Source organism: Tyto alba, unplaced genomic scaffold, assembly GCF_018691265.1.
Source record: "Tyto alba isolate M040663 unplaced genomic scaffold, T.alba_DEE_v4.0 Super-Scaffold_18, whole genome shotgun sequence".
Lineage (NCBI taxonomy): Eukaryota > Metazoa > Chordata > Aves > Strigiformes > Tytonidae > Tyto > Tyto alba.
In genome coordinates this window covers 1238035-1251825 of record NW_024881280.1, presented here as the reverse complement: position 1 = coordinate 1251825, position 13791 = coordinate 1238035, and the positions used below count along the sequence as shown (strand labels likewise).

The 13791-nt window shown below is 40.1% G+C and overlaps 1 protein-coding gene across 1 annotated transcript; it reads right to left on the bottom strand.

The window, feature by feature from the left end:
• Positions 1 to 6772: 6772 nt before the first annotated feature.
• RAG1 (recombination activating 1) lies at positions 6773 to 9883 on the bottom strand. The gene has a single exon (XM_009975325.3). The coding sequence runs from the start codon at positions 9881 to 9883 to the stop codon at positions 6773 to 6775; it is 3111 nt and encodes a 1036-aa protein (XP_009973627.2).
• Between the last annotated feature and the right edge of the window lie 3908 nt (positions 9884 to 13791).

Here is a 13791-nt window from a genome sequence, read left to right as displayed (position 1 = left end):
AGCAGCCGTCAGCCATTTGATAACTGTGTGCAGATCCTGAGCAGCCACTCCTTTCCAAAGCAGCATGTGTAGCACAGTATTCCTATCAGCACAGACGTGTATGCACAGTGTTCCCCGTAAAACCTTCACAACTCAAGTCAACAGCAGAGGAAGGTAAAGGGCAACCATACAAAGCTTCCATGTCTGACCTTTTCATGTGCTGAGGGAGGTTCTAGTTTGGGCAGTCACCCGGACTCCCCTCTCACCAGTCTGATACTGGTATAAATTCATAGATTTCGATGCCAGCTTCCTGTTTCCTTTGTCATGCTACTTTACATAAGCTCAGAGTATATAGTGCTATATGTTTTTCCAAGGAATAAATTAATATCACGGCTATGTAAAGTCCCTTCAAAATGGTGACATCCAGTAGTCACCACCCCCTTTTGTAGTCATAGGCCTTAATCAGCTGAATTGACGTTAAAATATACATTCCTCATGCACTCTTCCTAGACCTCATTTACATGAACCAAAAAGAAATCCACACTAAAATTAAAGCCGTGCTGTCACACCACCAACAAATGGGGGACAATATACTCACATAACAAAACTACCCCTTGTCCCCTCACCATCTTACAACAGAAGACTCCCCACAATTACTGAAGTCCTTGGCAGTGTCCAGTCTGTGTTTTTGCCTGCTACCTCTCCCAGTTACTGTCATTATCTCAGATTCCTCAGACCCCACATTGTGTAACAAATTTGTCTGCTAGTGCAGGCAAATAAAAGGACAGAAACATTTTCCAAAGGGAAACCTCTACACTGGCCTAGCAGAAGTGATGTTCAGCCTGAGATAAAGCCTGGTGGCTCAGGTGCTGGTGGTGCAGTTGCAGTATGTTGGGAGCATCTCTGAATTTCCAGAACTGACTCCTGCAGCTGCAGTGATTCCCCAAGCCCCGAGGAGCCGAGAGCAGGTACACTCGGCATGTGGCAAGCATGAGCACACATTGTGGCCCCTTCCAATTCCTACCTGAGTTGGTTTTTACTTTAAGGCAGTGGCTATGAAACAAGCAATTCACAGTCAAACTTTACGATATTCCTGATCAGGCCCATAACACTAATGTATTGTATGTTCGAGCTGTGGGGCTTTTTAAACGCATGGTTTATTTGAGTAGGAGGGAGAAATTGCTTGATCAGACCATGTCCCAGCCTCACAGGGAAGGGTAGTATGAGCAGTGTTAAATCACAGCTCAGAGACTGTAGTCACTGCAGGAAGTCATGAGTAAAGTTAAATATAATATTCCAGAGACTCAAATATAGAGAGATATATGAACATCAGCCTGTAAAGAAGACACTTGACATACCATTCAAGACTGCAGAAAGTACTTAATTCCCTGATAATTCTGATGACGCTTTTGAGTCATGTACTTGTTAGAGCATTGATTGTCTTCAAAACCAGCTAATCAATACAAGATGTTTCTTCCTCAGGCAGGTTAGAATTAGAAGATAAAATGAAGTAGATTTGAGTGCAGAAGTAAATCTCTATTGTGTCTGCATCCAACTGACCTATGTGTTTTGTAACCACAACAAGCAACATCATGGTTCCCATCCACATTTTAGTAACACTAAGTTGTTATTTTCAGCTTTTACGAGAATCATATATGGATTTTACTGCTATTGAAAGGTGCTTGGACCCTGAAGTACCTGATTAATCTACAGGAAAGGCACAGCAGAAATTTTAGTGGTAGCACTAAAACGTGTCAAAGTTCAGAGTGACTCATTGCACCAATAGGCCATTGAAAGGAGTGGAAATAATGCAACTGGGAGCCCAAAGCAAAAAGAAAAGATTGAATTCAGATTGAAGAGGGATCTGTAAAGTTATTTACTCCTAGTCTCAATGTATTAAAGACAGAAGGACTGGATTGCTTCCTTTTTACCATGGTTGGTGGCTATAGCTCCCTCCATATTTGATTTCCTACCTTACGCCGTTTCAAACAAGACTAACTTCTGGGAAGGGCTCGAGCAACAGCCTCTGAAAATCCAACTCCAATTTGGTCTCTCTGCTTGACCTTTGAACGTTGTGACATCTAAGCCCATTTTTTCTTTTTACAAACCAAGCCAGTAACCTTCCGACTTCTCAGTCCATACAGGTACACAGGAGGACAGGACACTGGCCACTGCCACAGCTGTGGTGACCTCCTTCAGGTGGTAGTTACTGTGTGTTTCCCTGCCCACTGGCTCAGAATGCCCATCTTCAGAGGAAGAGCTGGGTATTGAAAATACACCTCTTGACCTCTCTCCCAATGCTGCTAGAAAAGGTGCTAATGAAATATTTCCTAATGTGTCTTTTTATATTACAGACAATATTAAGCTTGATGCAGAAGGTAGAAAAGCTCCCACACTTCAGAGTTGCAGTGGGTCAGCTGTTTGAAAATTATGCCATATTCAGTCACCTAAAACAGTACTCTGAAGAAGAAGGGTAACAGGCCTCATTATTCTTCATCTGATCCCAATTCTAATAGGAATATATGGAAAGTAAAATCCAATCAGTTATTACAGATTTAGGAATAAAGGAACTAAATCATCTGAATTTATCAGGAAACTCTGTGAGGTTTGGTTTTTTGTTTTATGTGGGTCCTGTTATTTCCATCCAACATTTTTTTTCAAGGTCAGATGAAAGAACTAAATTGATGATATAAAGTCTAGAAATGAAATGTCTAATTACCTGATTGCAGAAGGAAATCAGGTAGCTTAATTTGCTCATCATTAATTCCATCCAAACCAGTTAGTTTACATAAGTCTTTTGACCCTGAGATATCATTGCAGGGAAGAAAGAAAGATTTCCTGAAGTGGAATAATGGGAAGCTACAAATTATGAACTGAAAAGTAGATTGGAACTAATCCTTGCAGTTCTGTCAGTGACAAGGAACCAAAATTTGATGCCAAGGATGCACAGAAGCCAGTAAAGAGGCTTAACTTACTAGCATGGATATAACAGTGCAAGGCTGATTTTAAACAAGCGCTGGGATGGTGTTTGTAAATGAAGTGAAAGCCATTTACCGACTAAATAAAACTGGTTTTAAATTAGGTTAGTTTTCTGTCAAACAGTTGCCTGTGAGGAAGGGTGCTGAAAGGACTGCTGAGACTCACAGAGTAATCTTCATTTGTGTTAATTTAGTGACTTGAAGAACAGGGCTGGAATCACAGCTGTCTCTGGGTATTAGAACACCCTAAGTATGAAAAGCATCCACAATCTGAATGAAAAGTTAGACTGCTACCATGAAATTATGTGCATAGTTTAAAAACTAGTAAGAAATACAAAGCCAGAAACTTTAATTATAAGACCTTTATTTTAAACAGGTTTCGTGAGTTAAGAAACTGCAATACAGTAAGAAAAAGTAAAATTATGAAGCTGTGCTGTGAGACAAAGCACAGAACTCAGTGTAGTCAGAAATTAGGATGCTGTAAGTATCTTGAATTTGTTTCTGAACTACCTGACTAAAAGTCGAAGCTGATTTTCTTAAAGTCAATAGAATTTATTCCTGTGAGGAAAAAAATGTGAAACCAGAATCATGGCTTCTAACACAGTTCACATCATTTCATAACATGGGAATTCACAATACAAAGCCCTTGAATAAAACCAAACAAAACAAGATGCATAATGTGATTCTGTAAAAACTACAGCCAATGCAATTTCAGAACAAGAAAATTATTTACCACGGATTACTGAAGGATTTGTACCCAGTATTAACGTAAAAAAGAAGATGTGAAGGTTTGAGAGAGTACCATGAATAAAAGTGTCTCCGTTTTTCTAAAGTCTCTTCAAAATCAAAAAGCTTAACAGTAGAATGCATAACCAAATAATGCATCTGTCTGCAGTCAGAACTTGTTTGCCCTCCGATGCATGGCTGTGTGCACACAGCATGTCATTTTGTCCCTGTTTACAAAAGCTTAACTTGCAGGTACCTACCCTTTCAGTGCTGTTTGTTCTAATGAGTTCAAAACTCTCAGAGAGTCTGTTGATTTACAGACGTTGTCAACAATGGGGAAGAAGATTAAACTAGATTCAAGTCTAAAGAAAAAAAAAAAAAAAAAAAAAAAAAAAAAGTAGTAGTTCTCTGTGTCAGCCATTCTGCCCAGAGCTGGTAGAATGTGAAATGTGTCTTGATGGCTTAATAATATTTCACGAAATACTTTCACATGCTACTGCATTCCTCTGTCCCTGACCAGGTTCTGTTCAGTCTGGCAAGTTACCCCAGGATATAAGCCTCATCTTGAGAAACCATACATATATGGATAAAACTTACTCAACCATTTTGAAGGCAGTTAGATGAAGCACTTGTTGTTGCATCAGCAGCTTGTTAAAGTGAATGTGGAATTTCAAAATGTTAGCAGAGTCACTGAAATTACATGTGCAAAATGAACAAAGGCTGATCTGTGGCTCTAGTGGCACATATGCACCGCAATGAATGAGTCGAGCTTACTTGGGGGTGAAATTCACTCCTGTGCAAAAGGCAGCAAATATGGTATATACCACTTAAATGGAGTGAAAATCACCATGAGGTGAGTCAAGATTGTTAAACTAGGCTCTGAGTTATTCAGGCAGAGTCAAGGATAAAACATACGGTAACACAGTTGTCCCAAATATACATAGAGAGAAAAAAGAAAAGTGTGCAACTATTTGCACAACGAAATATATGCCAACCAAAAATGCAGACTATATCTGCATTTACTGCTAAACGATGCTCTTTATAGCTGATATTTATACTCCTTGGGAAACAGCTCTACTTGTCTGCATTTATTGGTAAAGAACAATACTTATGTAAACCTAGTTTTTATGCTTTATGGGAAATACTTGTTTTATTCAAAAAATTGAAAAAAATAAATTCATCTAGAAATGAGCACTAGGTACGTGCAGATGTACATGGCACACCATACAAAAAATGCTGTAGTCCTTATGACTGCTCAGAAAAGTAAATGTTTTAAGTAAAGGACATTATTTTTAACTGCAAATTTTGACATGTTAAACTATGTTTAAATAAACTATATTAAAACAAAATCCTAAATTACAGAATATTTTTAAAAATAGTATTTTAGTTAATAAAAGAAAAAGAAAAACATAACTAGAATAACATTAATATTTGTACTAAATACTAACACTTAACTATTTTTTCGTTGTCCATAAATGGTAAATACCAGACCCTCAAAGATACAGTAAATAACATGAATAAGATACTATGACACTTTAATTCTTTAAGTCTGTTGTTCACTTGCATTCACAAACCAACTTCTGCCACATCAAAATAAAAACGTAAAGCAGATTCTTTTAGATCCATGCTTTGATTGTTTCTGCATTTAATCTTGTTTCAGTAATATTGCTCCAAACACTGAAATGCCCTAGCCACAGGTGCAAATCTGAAAGGCTAGATGATTTTGGGGCATCTCAGATATTTTTGATTATGTTTAATTAATATGTCATTGAATGATCATTTTAGTATATGAATATGCTAAATACCACTTCAGAAAGGCAGATACCACCAACAAAATGGTTCATCTAACATAGTACAGAGTACTATGTAAAATATAGTATGCAGTAATTTCAAGACAGTTCATTGCTTTTTAACTAATCTGGTATGCCCACTATCTTTGAGGTTAATAAATATTGTTCCTCTTTTACAGATTTGGAAAATGAGGCTGTGAGAGTGGAGTATCCCAGGTGTGAAAAAGCTTCATACCAGATAGAAGACATCAGCAGTGAAATATCCTAATAGAGAAGATGAGAACACTGACGTGTATCTGATCAAGGTAATATCCATCAACCAAGAAATGGATCTGCTGTGACTAAAGTCACTTGGTGAAACTGTGGGCCTGTTGGTATCAATGATCTACTGATGACTTCAATGAGGCCAGAAATTCACCCAATAAAACTCCACTAATACAAATTATACTGTATACTGAAGTTACCATAGAAATCTAAAATGCTTCTCAAGCAACAAGCTACACAGCAGAGCTTGAATGTAGTTTGTATAGTGAGATAACCACAAAGCACTGCAAATCCTGACTTAGGAGCACAAGTCCAAGTTTGCATTTTAGAGTAAACAGACTACGATAAAAATAGCTTTAAAAAATTCCAGCTACTTTTCCTATATCTTCATATAATAAGCAAAAATTAGCATGGTGATACCACCATCTGCTCCTAAGCAGTACTACAATACAAATGTTAAATAGTAATATTTTTTAAAGTCTGTGAGATCAAAGTTTGCATCTTTAGTCAGTATTTTATACAAAAATAACTGAACTTCATTCCGAAACAATTACCCAAGTGTCTCACTGATGAATCTTTACTTATAAAACCCAAAGGATTGTCAATAAAATAATCAAACCCTCTTAAAAAGTAAACAGCAAAATAGTTTTAAAAATGCAAACAGAACAAATAGCCATGCTCCTTTTTTCAACAACTATCATAACTCTCCAGAATCATATTAATTCCAAAATACTACTTTATATAAAATCTTGTTTACTTTGGCTTCCTCACTTATAAACAACACCCTAAGACCAAAATAAACTGAAGACCTTTCTCTTTGCTTTCATCTCACCTAACAACTGGTAAATGCACCCTTGCATTGCCTCTTGGAAACTCCCAGCAGGCATGGTGTATATTTAGCTCCACTCAGCACTTTTAACAGGGAGTGTAAAAACGATCGTTTCAGACTTCCCTGTACTTCTAGAGGCCTGAAAAAGAAGCTGCCTCCTTGTAGGAAGACACCGTCACAAACCCAATGCCAAATGCGCTTTACATTTAGAGTTCTGCTGAATCATTGCTTTCCAGGACCTCCAGTGGTAGGGAGTCACCTAAACTATCCTCTGGATCAATGGTGAAGCCCTGGCTTTTTAATGTTTTATGAGCATTCATGAACTTCTGGAGGTACTTAGAGGTATATAGCCAGTGATGCTTCAAGACATCCTCCATCTCATAGCATTTGGACTGCCTGGCATTCATTTTTCGGAACCTCCTAAACAGTTTGTTTCCAGATTCATTTCCTTCACTTGCCCAGGCCCCAATGGACCCGTCTCTTTCAATGATTTCAGGAACGTGAGCAAGAGTTTTGTGGAAATAATTTGTAATCTTGCCCTCATATCTGTACTTGAACTTTGTAGATAGGAGCTCAGCAAAACGCTGTGAATTGTAGCTATACTGACACAGCAATTCTGGACACTCCTTGGCAGGGCATGAGGATCGCCACACTGGCTTCATCTTCAGATAAAGATCCATTAGTTCTTTTAGGGCTTCATGCCTTTCCTTACACTTTATTAATTCACATACTGCTTCTACTGTCTCTTTGGACATGAGCTTTCTAGCAAAATTTCCACTCATCCTCATCATAGGCTTCAAGTTCATCTTCTTCCTGAGGTGTTTGTCAAGAGTTAACTGCCACCTCTTCCTCTCCTCTTTAGATACATCAGGATTCTTGTAAACTTCACCAATCTCCATCTGGAAAATCCTGTAGAATTCTGTTGCGTTGCCAATGTCACAGTGCAGTGCATCTATGGAGGGAACAGTTTCAATAAAAGGTTTGGCTGAAACACCCTTCACTCTGTCACGGAGCTCATCAACAGATTCATGATATGGGTTGGACCTCCATATTTCATACCGCTCCAGATTTTCAGCATGGCTCCTGGTTATGGAGTGGAAGACCAAATTCTGGGATGCCTCCAGGCGGGTTGCATCACACAGGGTACAAATGTAAGTGGAACCTGAGGCCTCCAGCCCTTCCACTTCCCGCACAAGTTTCTCATCATATCCTGTACCCCTAAAGATGAATTTGAATGTTCTCAAGATGCCTCCCATTTCGAGTAGCAGTTCACTGTTTTTCATAGCCTCTCTTTCTGCTATGAGGGGGCTCAGGATTGCCGTCAGAGTTTCATGATCCGATTCGTCAGCCAGCATGAGGCACAAGGGCTTGCAACACAGCTCTGAATTGGGCTTTACTTCTTCAAAGATCCTCTTGCTTTCATTCCCATGTGCTATAGCAATGTTCATGACCGTGAAAGAAAAGCGAACAGCCTTCTCTGGAACAGCGGGCCCACTTCCGTGCTTCTCACTGACATCTCCCATTCCATCACAGCACTCTTTTACTACTACAGTGAAGGGACCGTTCAAATAGTCATCCAGGTTTTTTGCTTTCATGCCTTCCAAGATCTCCTCCTCCATGTCCTTTAAGGCACAAACCAAGGCTGCATCATATCGAAATCTCTTTGCAATTGTGTCTACTGGGTAGTCATCAACTGAGAGTGGCAATCCTGATAGTCCATCTATAATTCCCACTTCTGTGTTAGTGGATACATTTTTCAAGGGAGGTTTCCACTCAAATGGATGGTAACCTGGCAGGAGGGCTTTCTCAGCAGTGCGAAGAGCATGCAAAGGCTGGAAGATCTGCCTCCCACTGACAGCTTTTACTGTTCTATACATTTTATGATATTGGCTACAGCTGAGAAATGTGTTGACTCGGATTGCCAGGCAGACAGCAGGGTGAAGTCCAGATCCTCTCCCTTGCATTATAGCCTCCAATTCATCCGCTTGTCTGTGTTCATTTTTTGCTCTTAAAGCTAGCAGGAACAAAGTCATGCATACAGCCTTTATATCGCCACCTTCTTCTTTCTCGGCGAAAGCCTTGACTTGACGTTTCAGTTCTCTCAGACGATGTTTCTGAGCTCTCCTGGTCAAAGACAGGAGATGCTGCCTTGGCCGGCCGCCTTTATTTACGTAGCTGTAGAGCTCTCTATCTTTCATCTCCTTGTGACTGGAGAGGTGTTGGCTATATTTTCCATGCAAGATCTCTTCGTCACATTCCTTTACAGGACATCTTATACCCAGGCTATCAAGGATGTTCAGGAAGGATTTCACTGGGGTTACTAGATCAGTAGGGAAGCAGGGATACCAGCAGGAGGGGCAATAGCTGCCCATAACTTTGATACATTTAAGGATACAAGCTCTGCAAAATAAGTGTCTGCATGTTGTCTCCACTGGATCTGCCAAAATATGCTCACAGATCTGGCAAGAGATGGATTTAATGAAATCATCTGGGTAATCAACTGCAAGCAGCTTGGTGCTGAGATGTATATTCTTGCAATTGACAATCTCTTTCATTAAATTTTTGTTCTTTATCTGTGCTTGGTTCTTTACACCTCTGCTTATTCGAGCACGTTCTGCAATGGTCTTCACACGTTTGCCATGTTGTACACTGGGTGGCTGGCTTCTTCTCTTGACTCCCCGACTGCTAGTGTGGCAGACGTCACAATTTGGGGAGTGGGGTTTCCACTCCATCGTGCTGTTCCTAGGAAAATATACTTCACATGGAGTATTACTGAATTTTCTGTGGATAATACTCCAGCAGTTGTGACAAAATTGAGTGGGGTGGATACTATCAACATCCCCCCGCACATCAATCTTAAAAACCTTAGCGATAAGATCTGGCCAAGAGGTTGCTTTTTTCTCTTTCTTTCTCAGAAGCCACAGAGTTTCATCATCCACCGGCCCATGCACTGGATGAGTTCTCTTGTAAGGATCAGTTTTAAATGAAACTCCACAGATGCGGCAAAGTTGCTGCAGATTGTTCTGATGAGCTTTATTGTCTTGTGTTTTCCTGTCATTGGCATCTTTTTCAAGTGCCTGCCTATTGCCCATTAAGTCCATCTTTTCTCCTCTTGGCACTGCTTCATCTCTATGCAGTATGGTTTCCTTGTTCGAAGAAGCGACCTCTTCTGCCTGATCTTTGTTTATGTGCTGGCTGTCACCAGAAGTTGTCTTTTCAGATGATCTCACTTTAAACAGCTTGAACTTCCATTCGGAAAATTTTGTATACGGATGCTGAATTTCTTCAGGCAGGTCCATTTGTGATGCTATGGACATCTTCAGTCTGGCAGAAACAAGATCACCTGAGAAAGAGAGAGAAGCTGTAAGTTAGCTTATCTTCCAAATTTAATAATAATGCCATGGTTTTTAATAGAACAGTTCTAATCACTTTAACTGAGAAATGCTTTGAAAGCAAGTAACTTGTCCAAGACACCTACTGAACTGAGAGGCCCAGACATGGCTGTTCACTCAGTATCTCAGGTAAGTACCCAAACGTGTTTTGACTTTGATCCCGAGGCATCCACATGTCTATTAGCTCACCAATGTGCCTTATATAAAGCCATTAGTCATCCAGTGCGAATATTTAAATCTGCCCCTTCCTCCTTATGCCTGACTGAGCTTACCATAAGTAAAGCTACTATAGACAACAGAACTACATTCTGAAAGTTTGGTGATGTTTTTATATGAAACTGAACTTGATTTGTGTCTGAAAATGTTGTCTGCCTCATGCTATGATATCTAAATCAGCAAGACCACTGCTCTCATACCACGTATTAGTCCTTGTTCTGATCTAAAGTGTCTAATACATGCCATTCTACATGGGCAGAGCAGCACATACTACTCAATCCCAGTGCAGACTTTACTCAGGCCCCAGGTGTGTTAGATACTTTAGCACATGCTTAATAAATGTAAGTAGCTCCATTAAAGCAGGAGTGTATCCTCTGTTGATGCAAAGCGCTATAGTTCCCTGGAATCTAAAGGAGATACAGCAATTTCTATTGGTTGCAGATTTTCTCTACAGAGAATATTTATACATTGTAAGTTAGTCATCCATTTAAGTACCCTGCTGAGAACTCTCTCTGTAAGGATTACTGGTACTAGAAAGCTGCAAATATCTGTTAAAATTTGACCGCAATTTCAGCTTTCATAGAGATGCAGCCAAAAGTAATATCAGTGTGGTTGCTGTGGAAATATGGTATTGTATAAAAATAAAAACAAGACTTTCACCTCAAACACTGAAACTTTTTGCCACTGCATCAGACTTAGAAAACAAAATTGTGTAGAAACAACAAAAGTGACTAACCTATCTTTCATTACCTGGGTATGCGAAGTTCACAAAGTAAACAAACAGTATAGAGAAGATTCAATTACGTTTTCTGATTTATTTTGTTTCTACTCATCTGGTTGGTGTGAGTAATAAAAATGAGGAAGACTATACATTAAGACTATCTACTAGAACTAAAATTAGGTAGGTGTGGCTCTAGTTTCTTTAACCAATTATATCGCCATTTAGCAATTCACATAACTTGTTAAAAATCTCAGTTCTGTGTCTATTCAGAAGGTGTCCTTCAAAAGAAATACATCCAAGTCATGGTCTAATGTGATGATGCCCAAGGTGTTTCTGAGATTATTTAATTTATAGCCTTTCAATAAAGCATCATTTCAGTAGTCTTTCAGAGTCCATTGGGAGAAGACTGCATGCTTTGATTAAATTCCAGATCCAGAATGACCTGTCAGTCTGCTCAGCTCTTTCCTTAAGAGCTTTGTTTAACTTCAAAATCGTTCATTATGCCTTGGCAACTAAAATTTAGGTTTGTTTTCCTCCCAGCTTCGCTTCATTTCATCCCACTGATAGCAAGCTGCCCATACCTCTGTCCCCATCTGCCCGCACTGCTCCATCCAGCTGCCTGTACTGCTAAATATCTCTGTCTGCACTGCGGTCTCCAATGCACCATGGTGTCCATCACCCATCCAGCCTGGCAACGTGCTTGCTTGTATTCTGCTGTTCACAGATCCGTGATGTGCAGCTGTGCCCAGATGTACTCCGAGCATTACTACTGTCTCGCTTTCTTGGCTGCATCCTGTGACAGACTTGGTGAGATCTATCTGCTGAGCAATAACCCATTTGCCCCTGAATTCCTGTGTTCCTAATACCTTGCAGAGTAACTGAATAGCTAGTTGTCCTATACTGACCACAGATCCTTTCCTTCTACATAACACCCTGTGTGATTTTGTGTAATTTCACCATCTCCAGCAGTACCTTCAAAATCTCTTAAACCATGAGCAGTGCCTCCTCAGGGCAGTATCTAAGTCATTGTGAAAAAACAGCCAGCACTGAGTACATATATTTAATACTTTCCCTACTCTTCTAACCCTTTGACCAAGTGCCACCATAGTGCCATACTCATCTCCAAACCCACGACCGAACTCTTGCTATTAATCACCAGCTCCAAATAAATCAGACAAGATTTACCCCTGCTAAAGAAAAGTTCAAGTGTTCTTTTATTTTTTTCTCTTTCATTGAATATGCCCTGGAAGAAACAAATGGTAAATCCCTCTCAGGTCACCCAACCTTCACCTTCTGCAGTAGATAATTGTTGCCAACAGGCTGCTCATCAAAGGCTTTGAATTGCCTATCTCCCAGGCAGATGGAGATTTTAGCAGCTCTCTTGGGAGTGCTAGAAATATTCCCAGTGCTAGGAATACTTCCTGCTACTCAGGCTAAATCTGCCCATGTCCTGTTGTTCTAGTTGGGGGGTCACACTGAACAATCTTTCCCCTCCCTGTCTACCCCACTCAGATCCTTATGAAGTGAAGCCCAGGCATGAACCCACAGCTGTGGTTATTTAATTGACTCTGACAGCTGTGTTCGGTATCACCTCTTTTTATCTTTAAAAGGGAAGAGAAATCCCTTTTGTTCCCAGTTCACAATATTTCATACACTTCTGAAGACAAGCAAGATTGCAATACTTTTGCTCACATCAAGGAAGACCTTCCTTTATAGATAGTCTCACCAAAATGAACAGAACAACCTCTGATGTGAGGAAGCACATATAAAATAAAATCACTGACCTGCACATTAAATCAGGAAAAGGAACCAACACTCGGATGTCCTACAAGCGTCTGGAATGCTGTCATTAGTACTGCCAGACTACCTTTAGCTCACTGTCAGTTTGTAGATCTGCTGCTCTGTCTGCCCAGTTTGCTCCAAATGTCAAGCTTGCTTGCTCTCTCTCCTGTGTGCTCTTGCTCTTTCTGTGTTCCCTTTGCTTTTTAAAGACACTGCAGTGCTGTTTATCTCGCTTATCCCTGTCCCTCCAAGTTCCCAGTACCACCCTGGTGCTAACCACAGGTTACTTCAACTAAACACAATACAGAACTCTCAAATCCAGGTGGCACCTGGCAATTTATGAGGCTTAACCACAAAATTCATATAAACAAGGTCTTCTTGTGTGAGACTCCTGGGGTCTGAGATAACTACACAGACTTTCTCTGAGGAGCACCTGCACTGCTTTTTAACACAAAGTTTTGCATTTGGCTTTCTTCTTCATAGTTTCAGAGCTGGTTTCTTCACTGTTAACTCTCTGAGAGGAGAACCTGCTGTTTGGTCACACCACCATCCCAGACCACTGAAGGCCAATGGCCCACTTCCTCAGGTCAACTGCAACCAAGATTCTGGGGTTCGGGTGAATTGACAATAGGGATCACAGAATGTCTTTTCTTCTGATATCAGTATTTAATTTTCAAGGATATTACGTCTTTGGTGATGTAAGTCCAGGGTCTTGAAGGCCCTGGGCAGGGAGGACAAATCAACAATATAAAAGCTAGCTATATACGTATTGAGTAACCGGTAGATATTACACCAGGTATACGCCACAGGTGGCCACAGAGAGTGGCCAGTAGAGTTTCTTTTCTGGTGAAGCTCAGTTGAACACCCATGCTCAGTTTCCAGAGCAACTGTCTCAAAAGCTGAATCAAAGTGGAAAGAAACCAAATTCTGTCACACAACAGCACCCTGAAAGTTTTCAGTCTCCACACTTAACATCATGAAAAAATTCTAGCAATCCAGCAAGTCCTTCCAAATGCGAACTTAAGTTCACACTCCAGAAGCAGGAATTTGCAGTAGCAGCCTAACTACATAAACACCTACCCAAACATTTCCCTTTCTCAGGAGACTTTGAGAT

Excerpts from the sequence above, each read along its gene's own strand:
- RAG1 (XM_009975325.3), bottom strand. The coding sequence starts at position 9,883 with ATGTCCATAGCATCACAAATGGACCTGCCTGAAGAAATTCAGCATCCG.